The sequence below is a fragment of the Echeneis naucrates genome, chromosome 21, assembly GCF_900963305.1.
Source record: "Echeneis naucrates chromosome 21, fEcheNa1.1, whole genome shotgun sequence".
Taxonomy (NCBI): domain Eukaryota; kingdom Metazoa; phylum Chordata; class Actinopteri; order Carangiformes; family Echeneidae; genus Echeneis; species Echeneis naucrates.
Window position 1 is genome coordinate 7,227,429 of NC_042531.1, and position 19,298 is coordinate 7,246,726.

The window sequence follows — 19,298 nt, forward strand, 5'->3', positions numbered from 1 at the left end:
ATCCAAAAAATACAAGGGCCTCTTGTCTTAAATATCATTCAACAGGCAATATTATACATTATTTTATTTTAAGTTTTAAGATTTAAGTTTTAAAGAGATCAGTTTTAAAATGCATTAAAATTTTATTGATCTCAAGTCAAAATTTCCATGTTATAGTAGCACAATTCGATTATGAAGAACGGAAAACAAATAATACTTTGCAAGTAAGAATTAGTTTTTATGATAAGATCTGGTGAAGCCTGTGTAGCTGGCATACTGAAGAATGCTTTTCATTTTTTTTATTAAACTTGCTTTGAAATATTAATATCAGTGACAGTATGTTGAAAAAAGCTCAGAAATGCTGATGATTCAGATTGTATAGACTTTTGTTTAACTTTATGAATTGCCATGATAAGAACTACACAGGCACAGACTGACTACTGAGTCTATATTTTCATGCTACAGGATGTGTATCAGGTCGTGTGTCCATTTGTTGTCTAAAATGAAGCATCCTGGAGATGTTGTGTTGTGTTCGTTACTGAGACAGTAAAATCAGATTACAGGCACAAACTCCATTCACACTACAGTGATAACTGAAGAGGAAACACCCTAGACACACACACACACACACACACACACCATGAAGTCCCTGCACTCTCACGTGTACTTTAGGCAGACGTTGTGGAGAGGAAACACCGTTACACACACAGACACACAGACACACAGACACACCCGGGAGAGGGAGGGAGGGAGTCACAGTGCGCTCAGCTCTGCCACAGTGACTTCATCTGAAACTCAGAAGCAGCCGGCTTTAGTTTAGTTTAGTTTAGTTTAGTTTAGTTTAGTTTAGTTTAGTGTTTGTTTTTTTTATCTTCTCAGTTTGTACTTCACACTTTCATCGCCTGACTTTGTGTGTCGGAGCCTCGTGCGCTGGTGTTGCCTCTCGCCGATGGACCCGCGCTGCACGCGCTAGCCCGTTACCGGACCGAGGAGGAGCAACAGGAGGCTGTCACACCGGGAGGCACCGGGAGGATTAACCGACTCCGCTTTTCCCATCCTGTATGTCCGGTGCTGTTCCTCCGACGCCCCGGTACCGACCACTTGACCCGGGACAGCTGCTGTCTGAACGGTACCGTAAAGCTCCGGTGTAGAAACTTTTGGGATGAAACGCCGTGAAGAGTTTCCAGGCTAAACATTTTCTTCGCTTCTTTGCTGCTCGTTAAAACGCAGAGTTAAGCCGATATTTGCCATTTTCGCTCAAGATAAACCCTTTATGAATGAATCAGATAAAAATGGGCTTATCGTTCTTTTAACAAGTCAGCCTGCTGTCCCACCAGAAGTTTTTAAGAGATGATGAATGTAGAGGTAACTCATTGTATACATGTAAATGTGTGTTACAGAGTTACAGTTTGGGGGACCTGGACAGCATTAACTCTGTCAGCTTTCTCCAATTCCTAAATCTGTTTCACATGAACAGATGACTAAGACGTTACTCAGCCACTATTCTGATAAATGATCAATGATTTCAACAATTCTTCAGGGAAAAACAAACACTGCGAGACCCCCCTCCCATTTTCTGAACAAAAAAAAAAAAACATTTGAACGTGTAATAATCTCAGTCTTTGGTTTGCACCTAGTTTGATGTTTCACAGAGTAAACATAGAGTGCCTAAAAATGTTTTATTTGTGTTGTCTTTGGTGGCTAAGTTAATGGACACAGCTCAGAGATGATGAATGTCAAATAACAATGTTGTACACTAACAGCTGGAAAACAATCAGCAGCTGACTAGGCTGTTTGTTTTGTGTTGTTTTTTTGCAGTTTTGATTGATTATTGTTGTCTTTTCTTGCAGTTTGCCCTCCATCATGTATCCCTCAGCGGCCAGAATTCGTTTCCACTGCAGTATGGCACTGGTCCTGATACACGTCCTGTTGCTGGTCTGTCCTGCAGCAGGATACAACCTGGATCAGGAGCACAGTTTGGAGTTCAGAGGGGCCCCCTCCTCCATGTTTGGATACTCCGTCCTGCTGCATCGCCACAGAACTCACAATTGGTCTGGATATATATTGTTAATTTGATGATGATCAGTGCTTGATGCTGGCAGAAAACCTGTGCAACTGAATTTCCTGTCGTGCATGTTGGCTGCCCACATCATAAAATAACATAACGGAGATTGTTGCTAACATGTAATGTAGACTGAACTGTATTTCTAAATCTTATGATTGTTCATAATATTGATGATGAACTTCCGCAGTCATAAATTTTGACCTTAAAAGTATGTGCCCAAAAAGAACTGTAGAGATCTGTGTGTGTGTGTGTGTGTGTGCATGCTAATGATGCAGTATTTGTCAGTGACAGAGGCTCTTTGATGCTTCACACACAGATGCCATTCAGACACAGAACAGAAAGCCAGATCCTGGCTAATTCCCTCTCTCTCCTTCAGGTTGGTGGTTGGAGCTCCAGTAGCAAATGCAACCTCTGATGCTTCAGTCCAGTCTCCAGGAGCTGTTTACCGCTGCAACATCACTGCTGAGTCCCAGCTGTGTGTCCGCATGCCTGCTGGTGTGTTTCTCTCCATTGACTAGCCATATGAAGCAATGTGTTCACACCAACAGCCCCTCTGAGGCTTCTTTGGTTGCAGCGTTAGTGTTGGTTGAACTACAATTATACCAAATCATCTACCGCTTATCTGATTCCGGGTCGTGGGGGGTGCTTGAGCCAATCACAGCTCCCATTGGGTGAGGGCAGGGTACACGCTGGACAGGTCACCAGTCCATCACAGGGCCAACACACAGAGACAGACAGAGACCAACAACCACTCACACTCAGGCCTAAGGACAATTTAGAGCCACCAGTTAACCCAAACATGATGTCTTTGGACACAAGCACAGGGAAAGGAAAGGCCCCAGGCCCAGGAACCAAACCCACAACCTTCGTGTTGTGAGGCAACAGTGCTAACCACTATACCAACATGCTGCCTATACCAGATCAGTGCAATAACAATTTCATGTCAAGGGCAAGGCAGATGTGGCTTTTAATAGTAAAGCACAACTAAACTTTTTGCAGTTGACATTATTAATGCATGTATGTGCAGATGTGCGAGACTGTGGGAAGACGTGTGAAGCGGAGAGTGATCACCAGTGGCTGGGAGTCAGTCTGTCCAGACAACCTGGAGACCAAGGAGGACATGTCATGGTAAGCACGTATGTTTGCTGTCTCACACACTTCGGCACAGAAATGCCGTCAGTGAACTTCTTCAAACTTGGTGTAAATTCATTTAGACTCAACGACAAGCTGAGTAAAGGTAATTCTGGTCTTTTCTCGTTAATGAGCACTGATTTTGTATTGTCTCCTCTAAGAAGTATTCCGTCATTTGGACTGAATTTAATTTGTCAAGTGACGGATATTATATATGTGTGAGCTGACCCTGGTGTCAATGGACACACACGTTTTTGCTTGGACCTCACGTCATGAATTGAGTCTGAGGTCATTAGGCTCTTCTTGTCAGTGAAGTACCTTGGCACCTCCTTACATGACAGGTTTAATTCAATTCCATAAAAGTGTTCCCCAGGATGATTTATTATTTGTATGTCTGTTGATTTTATTTTGTACACATGGGCTACCTCAAAGACAAAACTGCATGTACATTTTGGCAAAGCCAAAGAGGAAGTTATTTGACAGTAGGGAAAGTAAATGGCAAGTGTTTTTGACACCAACATACTTTTCCTGTCACGTGTGAAAAGAGCATTATTACATAACAAAGAGCCGTTGGCCTCACCAGAGAGGTGAGGTATTTACATCTTTGAGAGTTTTCAATTCAGTACTTGGCAAAACTATTAACACAAAAGAATGAAAGATTACCACAGGGGGAAAGAAATGCACAATAGGGCAGATATTCCACACGCTATTGTACACAAACAACCATACAAACACCGATTCTCTCAGTGTCATGGGAACAACAACAGTCCACTGTGACTTTGTTTGTGAGAGTAATGAGTTCATGTCACATGTTGTTTATTGGATGCTGTTTGTGTGTGTGTCTGTGTTTAGGCATGTGGGCACCGCTGGAAGAACGTCTACTACTCAAAGAAAGACAGTCAGAACCACAAGTTGCCTAATGGAGTCTGTTATCGCTATGACAGCAACTTGAGTGAAGGCCGACCCATTATCCCCTGCTACAGAGGTACACACACACACGCAGTATATGGATTATTTTTTGTTTTCTTCATGCTCCAAATTACAGCAGAAGAAAATTAACCCCTCTGCAAAAGGAGCTACTTTTTGGTAACTAAACTAACTGAAACTAAATTCCTTTGGTTTACAGCACCAACACAGAAATAAAAGTTGGCTGGGTTTATTAAAGACTTATTGAAAACATTAAAAACTTGCATATCCCAAAATGGACAGGACTTTCATTGCTAAGTGCGTCATCGTTGTCATGAAAGTTTTTGCAGCCATAAAAATATAAATTACAGCAACATCGTGTAATTCAGATGCTCAATGGCTGCAGAAATAAAGGCCCTGCAGTTTGCAGACACTTTAGAAAGTGAGGGCATTCCTTCGTGTATCATTTAGGATATTAACTGGTCTTTACTTTGCTCATGTTTGTGAAAGCAGCAGCTGTTCAACTACAGGGGGAAATTATTTGGATATTATCTTCATATGAAATGTGTTTGTTTACTTTCACCTTTTAACATGTCTATTTGTCTCTGTCTCTTTCTTGCAGACCACCAGAGGAAGTTCGGTGAAGATTATGGGTCATGTCAGGCTGGTATTTCCAATTTCCTCACAGAGGTCAGTAACGAACCATATAAAAATGCTCTATTTGTCGCAGGTGTCATTAACTGCACCATGTTTTTAACAGCACGATGTAGAAATGAAATGTAGAACTTTGCTTTATACCATGTTAAAAAGAGATCTGTCAGTTTCCTGTCTTTTACAGAAACTGAGTTGTGATGTTTAGCTATATCACATTTGTAAGGCACATGGCATGATGGAGACTGAAATCTGCCTATCCCTCGCAGGATCTGATCATCATGGGGGCCCCGGGGACGTCGTACTGGATGGGTTCAGTCTTGGTCTATAACACATCCAGTAGAGGAATGTCAGTGTACCTTGATGATGACACAGGATCAGTCAGCTTCGGAAGCTACTTGGGTAGATGAAACATCTGCTTCTTCTTACGATGTACCTTTGGAACTGCCCCAATATCTACTATAGAAAATCCTGCTCTAGTACCAAAAGACATAATAATAATAATGCAAATGTTTTATTGTTTCTTTATTAATTTTTTGGGAAAAAATCCAAACACTGGTGCAGTGGTGACCAACACCTAATTCCACAATAATTTAGATTGGAGTTGTCCCGATACACTTTAGTCTTATTCACTACAGCTGTAGCCAGAAGCATCTTTTTAGTCTCTTTTCTTCAGTCTTGAAAATTATACTGTGCATTGAGCTGTGAAAACACCTCTGAGCCCACAGCAGTACTGCAGCATGTTTCCTGTGCTACTGCCACGCTGCTGACAAGCTTTCACTCAGCAGTGCGGGTACAGAGTTTGTTTGGTATCAGCTTCACAAATAGTTTCATAGAACAGCTGTTGGTTTGGTATTTGGTGCAGACAAGTCCAAACAAATTAGCAGGATTTTACATTTCTCATTAATGTTTTTGAACCCAAGACCTTCTTATTGTGGAGCAACAGAGCTAACAGCTATGCTGCCACACCTAAGTGGTTCTTATTAACAGTATTATGAGAAAATTAGTAGTGGTATATTCTGGCCACATATTTACTAGATCGGTTTTAAATGTTCAATGTAATAGTATGAGAAGAAGCAGCCATGTGAGATGCTAAGATATCAATGTAAATGTCTTTTATAATGCCATGCTGCGTTCTAAAAGACTATTTCCAAAGCACCGACATGATTTAAATGATCACTGTCGCTCACTTATCGCGCAGCTGCATATGATCGTTGCTGCCGAATATCAAAAGATAACCTGGGGATCAGCAGCAATTTAGGGAATATTTTGGGTGGTTGATGATGAGTTAAGATGCAGAAACAGAGAAAGACAGAAGGGAACACCTACATTCTCACTGTGGCGATATCTCTGTTTCACTCAAAGTGCTGACATCCTGGGAAAGAATTTATGATAAACCTGCAGCTGTTTCTTTTGATCCTCGTACATTAGCGTTTATGGTGATTCTTTCTTCTCCTACCAAACTCCTTGTCCCAAACATTATCTGATGGTTTGTACGGTGCTACTGTTAGCAGTAATATGTTGTATCTGGCTTTGGGCTATCGGGAGATGTTAAACATATGGTTGGGTCCAAAAGTCGCACATAGTTTCAGCCCCTAGTGAACATTTTTAAACAAAAAGGAAGGACTGTTCTGACAGTGGAATGCACACAGATGCCTGTAAAATCCTTTTTTTTTTTTGTGGAGTTAGTTCCAGCACAATAAGACCTATAGTCAATATTTGCAATCCCCAAGGGCTCAGAAGTTGTTCTCTCACGGGCAAAAATGTATTTTTAGCATTTGTTAATCAATTACTTTCCTACCACCTGTACAGATCCAGGATGTTTCATTTTAATTAACTATTACTTTTGGGGAAAAGTACAGAAAAATGGATAAGAATGAATAATTCTCCTTTGATGTTTTGGTTTTTTGGGGGTTTTTTCACTTCACTATCTTACTTAAGCCAGTAAGATTGATTTAAATTTCAATGTGCATTTCATAAAAATGACCTTAAAAAGTTTTAAATTCTGCTCAGTGAATGCTGCCCAAAGTCTTTATATAAAAACTCATCTATAGAAGTTGCTCTTTTCAACAACACAAAAACTGAAATCTTGACTGAGTGTTGATACTGAACAGATAAGCAGGAAGCTGAGATGTGATGTTTTCAGGCTGAATCTATTTTCACCTTTCTGTCAAAGGCAGACTTACAGCAGCTCGGGCTATTAAATGTTGGTTGTTGCCTCTGATTGTACCGGAAACATTGAGTGTGTTTGTCTGTGTGGTGAGTCCACTGTGGTCTAACTCACTGAACACAATCCAACATAGGGTGATGGTTTTGGTGAAAGCTGTGGTTGTATAACTCTCTCTCTCTCTCTCCCTCTCTCGCTCTCTCTCTCTCAGAAAACCAAACACATACACACAGTTTCATACAGTTGCACAGTTTCAGTTGTCAGTTGCATAATTAGTATGACCAACACACACTGTTATGATGAGAAATAAAAGTCACCACTAGCACATGAAATAATCTAATCTTTTACTGCACCTTTGAGACATTATTAAATACTGCATGACACAAAAGATATTCAATATCATAGTTAAGAGGAAGGAGTAGAAGTATCAGCTAAATAAAGGAATGATGAAAAAATTTAAAAGGTTCACTTATTTTAATTATATTATTTAACTGTTTAGTCTTCAAAAGTAGCATATTCAACTTGAAACTGTTGTTTGTTTCAGAACTCAGTAAATGACTCAGATGTAATCTGACTATGTGATACTGTGTCCTTCTGCTGATCAGGTTATTCTGTCGGAGCTGGTCATTTCCTGAGTCCGGCTACTGTGGAGGTGGTAGGAGGAGCTCCACAATACAACCAGAGGGGCAAGGTAGGACCAGTTCATCTTCCACATTGTTTGCTAATTGTAATGAAACTGTCTCCAGGATAAAGTTCACTTTGGGAAATATATGCAGTGTCAAAACTCCTCACTTTCTCAAGAGTTTGCTTGTGAGTTTGTGTTTGATATCTTGTACTGTTATACATTTATATTTATGTCCTGATAAAATTGTGTGTGTGTTTGTGTGTCTTGGTGATGTGCAGGTTTTCATTTTTACAGTAGTGAAGGACATGTTACGCATCATCTCTGAAGTTTCTGGAAGAGAAGTAAGAGGCCACCTAGCATAAGCATCATCCATTCAAAACAGTGCAATACTTGGTGCTTAGCCTGCGTGTCTTTGTGTTTGTAGCTGGGATCCTACTTCGGCTCCAGTGTGTGCATCGTCGATCTGAATGCCGATGGTCTGTCTGATCTATTGGTCGGTGCTCCCATGGCAACAGGCGTCACCAGGGAGGAGGGACGAGTACATGTGTATATCAACCAAGGCCAAGTGAGCATGCCTATTGTTTTACTTTAGAAACCTGAGCTAAATTTGGATCTAAACAAAGTGCTTTATTTTATCTCTATACTGGCAATTTTGTTCATATTTCATTTAGTTTTTATTGTTTGAAGTCTCAAAACCTGCTCTGATTAATTTGCAGTCGGCAGTAGGAGACATTTTAAATAGGAACTTGAGCTAAAGCTAAAGTTTTATTAATAACATTAACAATGGCTCTATTCACGTGTCCTACCAAGTCAGGGCAGTGCGACATCAGGGCTCTTTAACTTTCATTAGTGGTGCTCGCAGGTGTGACTCTTCCCACTGTGACATGTTTGTGTTTTCTCACAAACCAACTCTGTCTCAGGCCCAGCTGTTGGAGGCGGAGTTTCAGCTGACAGGCAGCGATGCTTATGCTGCCAGGTTTGGACAGGGCATTGTTGACCTGGGAGACCTGGACGATGACGGTTACAACGGTAACACCCACACCTGAACAGTCTGTTCAGCTTTTCATATTCACAGTGCAACCAATATGACTACTGCTAATTCGAAATATAATTCGAAACAACTAAAAACAAAAAAATCCTGCAAGAACAACCCACCCAAGGACAGCAACTTGTATGTAACCAAAAGACATCAACCACCCACGGCCCTAAAGCAAGTGACCCCTCAAAGTGGGTGTGTGTGTGGTGTGTTGTTAGGGGTGGAGTGTGTTATTAAATTCATTAAAGCTGTAATGACAACTCTTCCTGCTGTTTAACTCAACCCTGAAACTGCCTTCTAATCTGCCCCAACTAGATAAAAGAGTGTGTGTGTGTGTGTTCCAGTAGCTACCTCTGTCAAAAAGAGCTGATTTACTTTCCAGATCTTCACATCTTCTAAAGCCTCAGGTTAAATATTTAAAGGACAATGCTGGTGTTTTCTTGTTCCTGTACGAATCCTGAGAACAGGGTGGGTCCACCATTTTAGAAACATAGATGAACGATTACCCCAACTGTTGTATTATTAACTTTTTTTTTTTTTTTTTTGCTACAAAAACTGCTAGGATTTTCTTAACCTAGCATAACAGCTGCAACTGTCAGTGCCTCCAGTGCCTTTTCGTTACATTAATCAAAGTTTAAAAGGCTGCAGATTTAGAGGGGATCATGTTCTTTTGTGAACTTTGACCAAAATAATTCATGACTCAACCTTGACTGTGTAACAAATGTCAAGTGTAATCGCCGTCTGGCAGGAAGGAAGTGAAGTTGTACATTAAAGGTTTACATTAAGTTCATGGGTTGTAAGATGGAGACTGCAAAATACTTCACAATGAGTTACATTCATTTCCTTCTGCTTTTGTAGATGTGGCAGTTGGTGCACCACAGGAAGATGACCTAAAAGGGGCCATCTATATCTATAATGGCAGGAAGGAAGGCATCTCACCCACTCCATCACAGGTACAAACACTAATGCTGACATAAAAGACCCGTATATGACACTAAAACATTAATAAACTACTCGTAACACTAACAATGGATTCTTTCAGTCCAACTTCTTAACATTTGACCACCAGTTCTGTCATTTTTAGCATGGAGTATTTGTGTGTTTTCAGAGAATTACTGGATCTACCTTGGGTCGTAACCTCAGGATGTTTGGCCAGTCCCTGAGCTCTGGTGTTGACATTGACAGTAATGGCTACAAGGGTAAGCCCAATCACCATTGTGTGTCACATCTTCTGCCCTGTTTTACATTTACGTTCATCATAGATCAGCTTTAAACCAGGTGAGGCTCTCTGTGTCTCTGCAGATGTGGCAGTTGGAGCATTCCTCTCAGACTCGGCTGTGGTTCTCAGGTAAAGCTACTTTGCTTTATGTTTATGTAATCAGGTGTCCTGAATGTAATCTGAATGTTTGTGAATGCATCCTGTTGGCTGCAGGACACGTCCAGTGATTCAGGTGAAGGCGTCGCTGGCTCTGCCTGAGCAGATTGACCAGCAGATGTCACTCTGCCAAGAACACAAGACTCCAACAGTCTGCTTCAATGTCACTGTCTGTTTCAGTGTCCGGTCCAGACAGTTGACAGGACTTATAGGTAACTTTCAAGTACACAAGGCTCATCTTAGACACAACTTTCTCATGTTTATCATTCAAATCAAACCATATTGAGCTGAAGTGGGTTGTCAATTTTTTTTGTTGACTTCAAGTAATTCAAACAATTGGCTGTTGATTTCAGACAGAAGTTGATAAAAGCAGCCTTTTTCATTTCTGTGACCACTGTCGGCTGTCTTTTTAGCATTCTGAACCAAACAAGCTAATGGTAGCGCCATTCGACTCATGATGAAACAAGAATGCTCTAGAGTATCTTATTATGTACCTTGGGACTTCATACATATCCTTTTTTTTTTCCAGATCTTCAATATAATTTGACCTCCGACCTCCTCCATAAACCGTCCTTCCCTCATCGTTTCTATTTCCATGGTAGAAACGGGTCGTCCAATAGCACAAGGGGGCACGTGAGAGCACGCCATGGCCATGTCACTTGTAAACCACACTTGGTTTACCAAAGGGTAACAAACGCATCAAAAAACACACAATGAAATACATTTATTATTGGCATAATGACATGTGAAAGACCGAAAGCAATATTAACCAGTTTCTCCTTCCTACAGAAAGACGTGAGAGACATATTTACGCCAGTCCAGTTTGAAGTTTCCTACAGTTTAAGAGAAACAAAAACCCACAGATCCTCTCCAAAAATCTTCCCCCCATTAAAACCCATCTTGCAGCAGAGAGCAGGACACCAGAACACCATCACCAACCAGGTACTGAGCAGTGCTTCCACCAAATAGCTCTCTATCTATATATAGATCTCTAATGTTACAACTAGTTCATATTTTAACAAGTCTAAAGCCTCAGTGCCAGACTATGGAAGGACATAGAGTCAATACCAAGGTACTAAACAATAAGTAAACACGGTACTTGGCCTAACACTAGCAGTTGTTTACAAAAGGTTTCAACACACATACATTCAGAAACACTCCACTGTGTCATCATCCACTATTTTTAATCGTAGCAGTATCGTAGCTCTCTACACCTGTTGAGCATAGATTCAACTCTCAGGTTCACTACTTTATTCAGATGTACCAATAATGTACAGTGCAGTTTATTTGCTTCTCCTTCCAGAGCAAAAATCTTTAATCTGTCAGTTTCAGTGTGAAGTCTATCTGTCAATCACCAAACTGATCCATTTTCAAAGGAAGGAAACAGAAAATCTGATTTCCACCACTTTCATAATGACTTCCTGCTAATCCAGATGTGTTTACAGCTGCAACACATTAACCGACATCGGTGCACTCATCCTGTTTCCACACCATGTCCCACTGGCTGAAAACATAGCAGGAAGAGTTAACACGTTGGAATTTACAGCTACAGTTAGTCATGAGGACGTTCATTGTATGCTAATCATGGGTCAGAGGTCACCAAAGGAAAATGAAGACCACTCTCTTCATCATTATTATTTGAAATGCTGACATCATCAAAAAATTCCCTGCCACTCTCTTTCTCTCTCTCTCTTTCAGACCCAGTTTGCTCGTTCCTGTTCTCTGGTAAATTGTTCAACTAACATGCAGCTGTCGGCTGAACTAGTGCTGCCACAGTAAGAACGCACAAATGCGCGCACACACACACTTTTAGTGTTAAGTAATGTTGTCATGTTCTGTACCTTGAAATGTGTTTGTTTTGAGTGATAAATCACCCAGAGGCCACAGTAATGATGACACAAGATCTACTCAGTTCTCTAAAACAACGTGTAGGGGATTGCCCACAGATGATGCTATTTAGCTGCTGGCTAGGTTACATTTAGATCAGCAGCAGTTGTTTTTGCATTCTTCTTTATTATGGCAGAAACACAATACCAACTGTTTGACCCTAACCCTAACCCTAACCCTGAAATATGCCCCCTCACACGTCTTGGCCACAGTGACATAAGACCAATACTGATGTGGTTCGCCGACCTTGGTATAAACACTGGAATCAAGAGAAACAGTTGTCAAATGTACAAAAACACACCTTCAAACACTTAGGATGCCACTTTACCATAAATGAGTTCAACAACTGTAATAGATTTAGTTTATTAGTCAGTTTCTGAATAAGACTACTGTAGAACTAATGCGACGCAACAAGAGTTCTCTCAATCTTATTTCTTTCTCTCAAGTAACTGAATGAGCTATTTTAAAGATACAGCATCAATATCAAAAGCTATTCCTTGAAGTTTGTATCTTTCTTTATTTTGAGCATAAATGTTTGAATGGCCAACAATTATGTGAACTACCACAACAAAACCTAGAAATTTCATCAAAATAAAACCAAATCTGGTCAGTATAAACGTCTCACATGACACGTCATGACTCTGTGTGCTATCCTTTGAAGTTAAGCTTGCCTCTCATCTTTCTCACAGATGATACCAAACCATGTGTTGTATGATTGACGCTCAAAATGGGCTCTGCAGAATATGTTAAATGATTGGTTGCAAGTATTCGTTGAAGTTCGGCTGGCGATGTTTGCCCTTGACATTGGTGTTGTTTTTTGTTTTTGTTTTTGTACTCAGTCAGGAGAAGTATTTTTCTCTCGGCTCTGGACAGACCATCATGTTAAAAACTGTACTGCTGAACTCTGGAGACGATGCTTTCCTGCCACGACTGACACTGTATTTCCCAAACAACATCCACTACATTAAAGTCCTGCAGAATGTGAGTTTACAGTTTAATCTCTTAAAATTTACACTCATAGTCTAACGTATTAGAAAATATAATAAAATGATGTCAACTAGACTTTGCTGTTTGGAGACTCAATAGCTGATATATATAAAAAAACTGGTTTGCATTTCATAAAAATTTTAAGGATTATAATTTTAACAACAAAATATCTATTTAAATAAAATACATACAACAATGCATGTGTTTATCTGTGTGCACAGCAAGACAATACAGTCAGTTGTGATGTGACTGAGGAAATCAACAGTACAACAGTGGTTGTTGACTGCAGCGTCACCAGCCTCCTCCTCCCCGCCTACACTCAGGTCAGCTTCACACAGCCCAACACTTCTACTGAAAATGTTATACGACTACACAGCCACAGCCATGTTACTGCTCTGTGAGACTGCTTGTTAGCATAATGGCACTGTGCGCTAAATGGTAATATTTTATTGAGATTCAACTCCTATAGAGACAAAACAAACAAACTCAGCTACAGTGTAGCTTTCACCTGATAAAGAAATGGTTCTGTATTTTGGCATTGGCATAGTTTTTATTTTAAGAGGTACAGTTTGATAAAATGTCTTTTACCAGGGATCCACAAGGCAGAGGTCTTTTCTAATGGCTTACACTGACAGTTTGCAAACACTGGTCCTCAATTCAGTGTTACTCAGCACCACATGGGGTGCAGAAGTGAGATGCAGTGTGTCTGTACTTTCTGTTCTCCATCTTTTGGCTCATCAGCAGATACTTGATGTATTTTAGTGAATATTGTGAAAGAAACTGTTGAAATACAAATTCCACCCCAGCAGCAGTTTTAATGTGTAATTTATTAAGCTCAATAGAACTCAATAATTCAGTTTAACATGATAACGGAAAGGCAGGTCAGAGTTTACAGTAAGGGGGAATGAGTGACACTGAAAACTGGCATTTCCTGTGGCTCTTAGATGAACATCAGCTTCCTATTGGATGTGAACCAGAACAGCACACCTAGTGACATCTACATCCAGCTCAACACCAGCAGGTAAGGGCAATGTGTCTTCCTCATCTCCAAATGTGAAGGAAGGAAGGAAGGCTCAATGAAGGATTGACTGATTCTTCCTCTTCTTCTTCTTATTATTATTATTATTATTAATTGATGATTTAACCTCAAGATGAGCCATGAATTAAAGGTTGGATGTTTACAAGTTTATTTACTCACGTTGTGTTAATCTATTTTTTCCGCAGTGATAACTATGAGAAGAAGGAGTATCTCCTTGACAACTCCATCAGTCTCCCTCTTCATCTTAAATATGGGGTAAACGTCAATGTCCACGGGTGAGTCAGAAGCAATACTAAAACAGTTTCATAATAAATAATAATCATACTGATGATTATGATTATATTAATAACAATCACCCAGTCTGCAGAATTTCCCACGAAAATTTAAAATAAAGTAAAGAGAAATCCCATTTATGTAAAATGAAAGAACCAAAATGTGTAAACAGTAAAACTTATTTGTTGAGTGCATGTTTACCTGTCTGTTTGCAGTTTTGTGACTCCCACCTCTTTTGTGTTTGGAGAGGAAGAGTCAACTCCAGTTGACTGCTACACTGAAAGATTCAACTACACATACAAAGTAAATATCAGTCTGCTTCCTTAAGTGTGTTCAGACTACAGTGAAAAAGTGAGACTTGGATGCTACAAAATCAGTCAAATTAATACAGTGATAGTGCATTAGGCATCAACACTGGTGCTAAATCTACTGAAAAAAAAAGAAGATGTTTTTACATCACTCTTTCAAAAGCCACATTGTATTTCCTGAGAAACTCTTATAATTGTTCTGTTATTCGGTTTGTCTGCAGGTGTTAAACTCAGGTCCCAGCAGGGCAGTAGATACTGTGGTTGACATTGCTTTACCAAAGATCCTTGCACCACACGATCACAGACTCCTGCAGGTGGTCGACTGGCAGGTAAGGGAACTAAAGCTACCAGCAGTAGCACAAGCAGAACAGCACAGAAAGTACAAAACCTGTACAGCCATCTGTGTGGTTTTCACAGGTTTCTAAAGATGGATTTCAAATGCAGGTGCTGGACTCACCACTTACTGCTGCCTTTATCAGTAACTCTTCTCAGTTTCCTAAACCACAGAACTGTGGTTGACTGAGATAGAGCTTCAGTGCTGCAAGAAACCAGCAAAAACATGAGGTTGCACCAGAAACTCAGACAAACAGACCCCTCACAGCCACTGATCATCTTAGACTCACATTAGAGGACTTAAAATGACTACTGAAGTCATTCTTGAACTGAAGTCTCCAAAAGAAGTCTGAATGTATTTATATTTTTATTAAAACCTTTTTGCAGCAGCATCTAGTGGCCATGAGAGGAACTACTACTGTTAAACTCAGTAGACCCCAAACTAACTTTGAAGAACTGATAATGACAATCAGCAGTACAAAACTGCACATACATATCAATAGAGGTAGACAGACAGTATGACACCATGTGTTGGCATTCAATAGGCAGTAATGGGCTTTTTGAGGCACTGTTGTCTTAAACATTTCACCACTGGCAGATACTAGTTGCTAACATAGGCAGTTGTGGTGGCAGCTGCTGTAGAATACATGAATTATTGTGGTCAAATCTGTAAACCCGTGGCAGTGGTGTGTCTATAGTATTTATATGTTGCTATGAACCCTCTCTCACTACAGACGTCTCATGGTGTGTGTTCGATCAGTGGCACAACTGTGTCGGTCAACGATGACTGTGACGTCCCTCAAGCTTCCTTTATCAAACAGCTGATCTTCTTCTTCTCCCCCATATCCACCCGCAGAATGGTACATGAACACACGCATGCACTAAGCCTTGACTGAAATTATTTCTGACTTTAAAACCAGGCCTTATCTTTCAAATGGTCATTTGAAAAGGTGAGCATTAAAATGTCCTCACAAAGATACCAGTGCAAGGAAAGAAAGCCTGAAATGCTCTCCTCCATTCTGACCATCTGACACTGAGCCAAAAAATACTGGTTCATTGTTTGAACTGAAAATTACAGGACTTTTGTTTACTGTAAGTCCCAGAGTGCATTTCTGTAAGTAAGCCAATTAGAAAGCTTTTAATTCTATTGCGATGTGGCTCAGCTGAAGTCGGTGGCTGAACTTATCTGACCACATTTCCAAATTTTACTTTCAATTTAGGAGAAAAATGACTGAAACCACATGGAAGCCTTGACACGTTCGTAGTTTTGGTTTCAATATGTTTTCATGTGTTTTTAGTTCTGTGGACGAGTCGACAAGCTGTGTGAGCGGCTGTTGTGTCATCTTGGTAATCTGGAGGTGGGAAAAGAAGTCACCATCCAACTGGAGACCAAACTGAACCCTGCTGTACTACTACAAGCACCGGTAATACACACACACACACACACACCCAGGAAACCCCCGAGCTTTCAATCTTCTGCCATATAGCTGCAACCCGCATTTAACGTGTTCTGTGTCTAACAACAGTGATTTTTGAAGAAAGCTTTACTTAATCAGGCATCACTGTGAAACTCCAGATCTTCTTTACACTACCTGAGAACAAGAAATCATCATAATCAGACAGGCACAAGAAAAAAATGCACATAAAATCAGATGGTGAAGTTTTAGGAGGTGGACTAGCTCCAATAGCCGGTAGGCCAGTGGCTCAGCCCTTCCCTCCACATCCATCAATAGCTAAACGTGCACTGTAGAGATAAGGCTTGTGCATTTTGTCCAGCTCTGATATACCTGAATGTAATAAAAGAAATACAGTGTTATGGTAAATCTACAGTTTAATGCGTCTGGACTCTGACATCTGCCTTTGTCTCTGTCTCAGGGTCGTCACAGCATCATGCTGTTGGAGAGCACAGCACTGATCACATCTCCTAGAGAAGATCATCAGACCGTCCTCATCCAGAAGCAACCATCGGCTCAGGTAAACCAGGACTGATGGTATGTAATCTGAGTGTTCTGTATGTCACTAATAATCATATATTGTATGTGATAAATTTCTAGGTCGTGGTTGAAGCTGTTTTTACCCAGAAGCCTTCAATGGCAGTTAAAATCTTCATCATCATCATCAGTTTAGTTGCAGGTATTTTGATCCTGGCTGGTCTCATCTGGTGTCTATGGAAGGTAAATCTTTTTTTTTTTTTTTTAAACATCTTTATTTGTTTTAATTAAAGGCCTCTGATAAACAAACATCTTTTAATTGAATGAATTTTTATGGGTTGATGGAAAAAAATAGGTGGTAAGGAAATGTTATAAAGAGAACTTGTCATGTCAAAAAAAATTTACCTTGACATATAAATTGCAGTAAATGTGTAAATTAATGAGCTTCATTGATCAAATGTCTCTGTCCCTCAGGCTGGTTTCTTTAAGAGGGGCGTTCATATGAAAGAGGAGGAGGAGTTCAAGAGACGCAGCTGGGACTACGTTCCTAAAACCAGTGAAAGAGAGAGTTTTTCCTAACTTTCACTTTGACCTTTGACCTGTGATTACATGGTGGACTTCACATTGGGACCATACAGCAGTTCACATGAGACATACCAAATGTGTTGACGGACAGTGAGGATCAACAGCCAGTGAAATCTGACCGTTTGAGTGTGGCGGATGATGAACATGTCTCAGGTCAACACCTGAATCTGACCGCCAGCTTTTAAATTATTTTGCCTAATGTGCCTTCACCGATGCAGACAAGTTAAAAGACTGCAGGGTAATTAAAAAGGGAAGCGACTCTGAAACAATCTGTGGACCAGCTGGAAGGTCTCAGGGCTTCCTGGAATCTGACTCTTTTTGGAGGAAGCAAACCAAAGGCAGGGGGCTAAAACCTCAGGGGATGGGAACCTGGCCCATAAGTCTCAGCTTTCTCCATCTACATTTTTAATACACCTGCTGACGAACGCTGCATGCACTGGAGACGCACAAAGAGCTGCCTCACTGACAGAAGAGTGAGGGAGTGCTGGCAGCTGGAACAACATCAGTTTATGTGTTCACAATCAGCACGAGCGTTTCACTGGAGTCTAAACATCAGTTTGAATTTCATCCTGTTTCCACTCTGGGATTTGTTTGTTCCATATCACGTCACCTCAGCATTTAAACCTGCAGCGTATCACAGTGGATTCGTTCACGGTGGTAAATTCTCGCAAATTCCTTGTGTCGAACTTTGTCAAGTTTAGCAGCGAGCTGTCTTTACTGTGGCAACCTTTGATGGAGCTCAGTCAAACATACTGGAGGAAACTGCAGTGTAAGCTGTGATGCACCGTCCCTTTTTACTGACGGAGTACAAACTGCTCCACTCTGGAGCTCTGCAGACCACCAGACCATCAAGCCATCACCGAGACAATAACCGAGAGCCGCTGCTTGTGCTAGCTAGCTTTTTACCTTTTCATTTCTTTTAAAATTAATAAACAAGCAAAGGTTTTTTTCACGGCTGCTCCAGTTGCTTGAAGAAAAGAAACAACATTGGATGTACACTCCTGGTATGTAACCACAGAGCGGAGCAAAGAATGGAACAGAAAGAGCAGGATGGACATGAAGAGGCAAGAAAAGCAGATAAAAATGTCACCCAGTTTTCAGATCCTGCACATTATTTTTATGAATAAAGAGCCATTATTCCTGTTTACATTTTTTACATCTCCAGGAGAAGTCAGGTAACGTGATTCAACAAAAGCCCAAAGCATTCATTAGGTTGATGATGACGTCATTCAAAAATTCCTTCATGTCTTCTGAGAGGACGTGGTTTGTATTTCTTTGATGTTGGTTGCTTTTCAGAGAATCTGGAGATGAACTTCTCTGCGCTGCAATCGGTGTAATTTTACTTGTGGTTTCTGTTTTTGTGCTTTTTTTTTTGTAGAATTAACTGACGCTATAATGAAGCAGTTCGGAGAAATGTATCAGGTGCTCTGCACAGGAAATTTTAAAAAAGCAACCCACCGAGAAACACATAGTGTTTCATCATGGTGAAATTCAGCACGAGGTGGTGATTTAGAAAAATCTGGATTTAGATTTACTCATGAAGTCAGACTGAAAGTAAAAGTACTGACAGCAACACATTGAGCCACAGGGTAGAATAACAGAAGACTACTTGAAAATCAGCATTTAATAAAATATTTAAGGTATTAAAGTATTAAAAAGCAAAAGTTTCAACTGTATGTTCAGTGAATGAAGACAGTTAAAACTTTTCGTACAAAAGCACATCACAGAGACGTTTATATTATTTGAATAAATTACTTTGTTTTTGTTTATGTAAAGTTGTTCTGCACTGGAGCGTCACACTGCTTTTATCAACACATTTGTATTAAAATCAAAGATTTTCTATTTAAATCATTTGTATGTGTCTTCTCACCGTGTTCGGAGCCATTCAGTCAGTGTTATCGCTTAAATTACTGAAATGTTTCTACACAAAAACAGCATTTCATATGTTCACATATGAAACTTTGAGTCTTCAGAAAAAATCTAATCTATGTCGCAACAGAAATATTGCTGTTTGTGCAGA

At 40.3% G+C, this 19,298-nt stretch overlaps 1 protein-coding gene across 1 annotated transcript; it reads left to right on the top strand.

The window, feature by feature from the left end:
- Positions 1 to 732: 732 nt before the first annotated feature.
- itga4 (integrin alpha 4) lies at positions 733 to 19,143 on the top strand. The gene is made up of 29 exons (XM_029530575.1): positions 733 to 1,108; positions 1,830 to 2,030; positions 2,421 to 2,539; positions 3,072 to 3,172; positions 4,028 to 4,160; positions 4,704 to 4,771; positions 5,002 to 5,134; positions 7,505 to 7,590; positions 7,803 to 7,865; positions 7,949 to 8,089; positions 8,445 to 8,553; positions 9,419 to 9,513; positions 9,669 to 9,759; positions 9,863 to 9,908; positions 9,993 to 10,147; positions 10,465 to 10,622; positions 10,725 to 10,877; positions 11,634 to 11,710; positions 12,662 to 12,803; positions 13,031 to 13,132; positions 13,754 to 13,830; positions 14,034 to 14,123; positions 14,337 to 14,424; positions 14,651 to 14,758; positions 15,497 to 15,622; positions 16,061 to 16,186; positions 16,638 to 16,736; positions 16,817 to 16,936; positions 17,168 to 19,143. The coding sequence occupies exons 1-29, from the start codon at positions 1,041 to 1,043 to the stop codon at positions 17,270 to 17,272; spliced, it is 3,180 nt and encodes a 1,059-aa protein (XP_029386435.1). The 5' UTR covers positions 733 to 1,040; the 3' UTR covers positions 17,273 to 19,143.
- Positions 19,144 to 19,298: the final 155 nt, after the last annotated feature.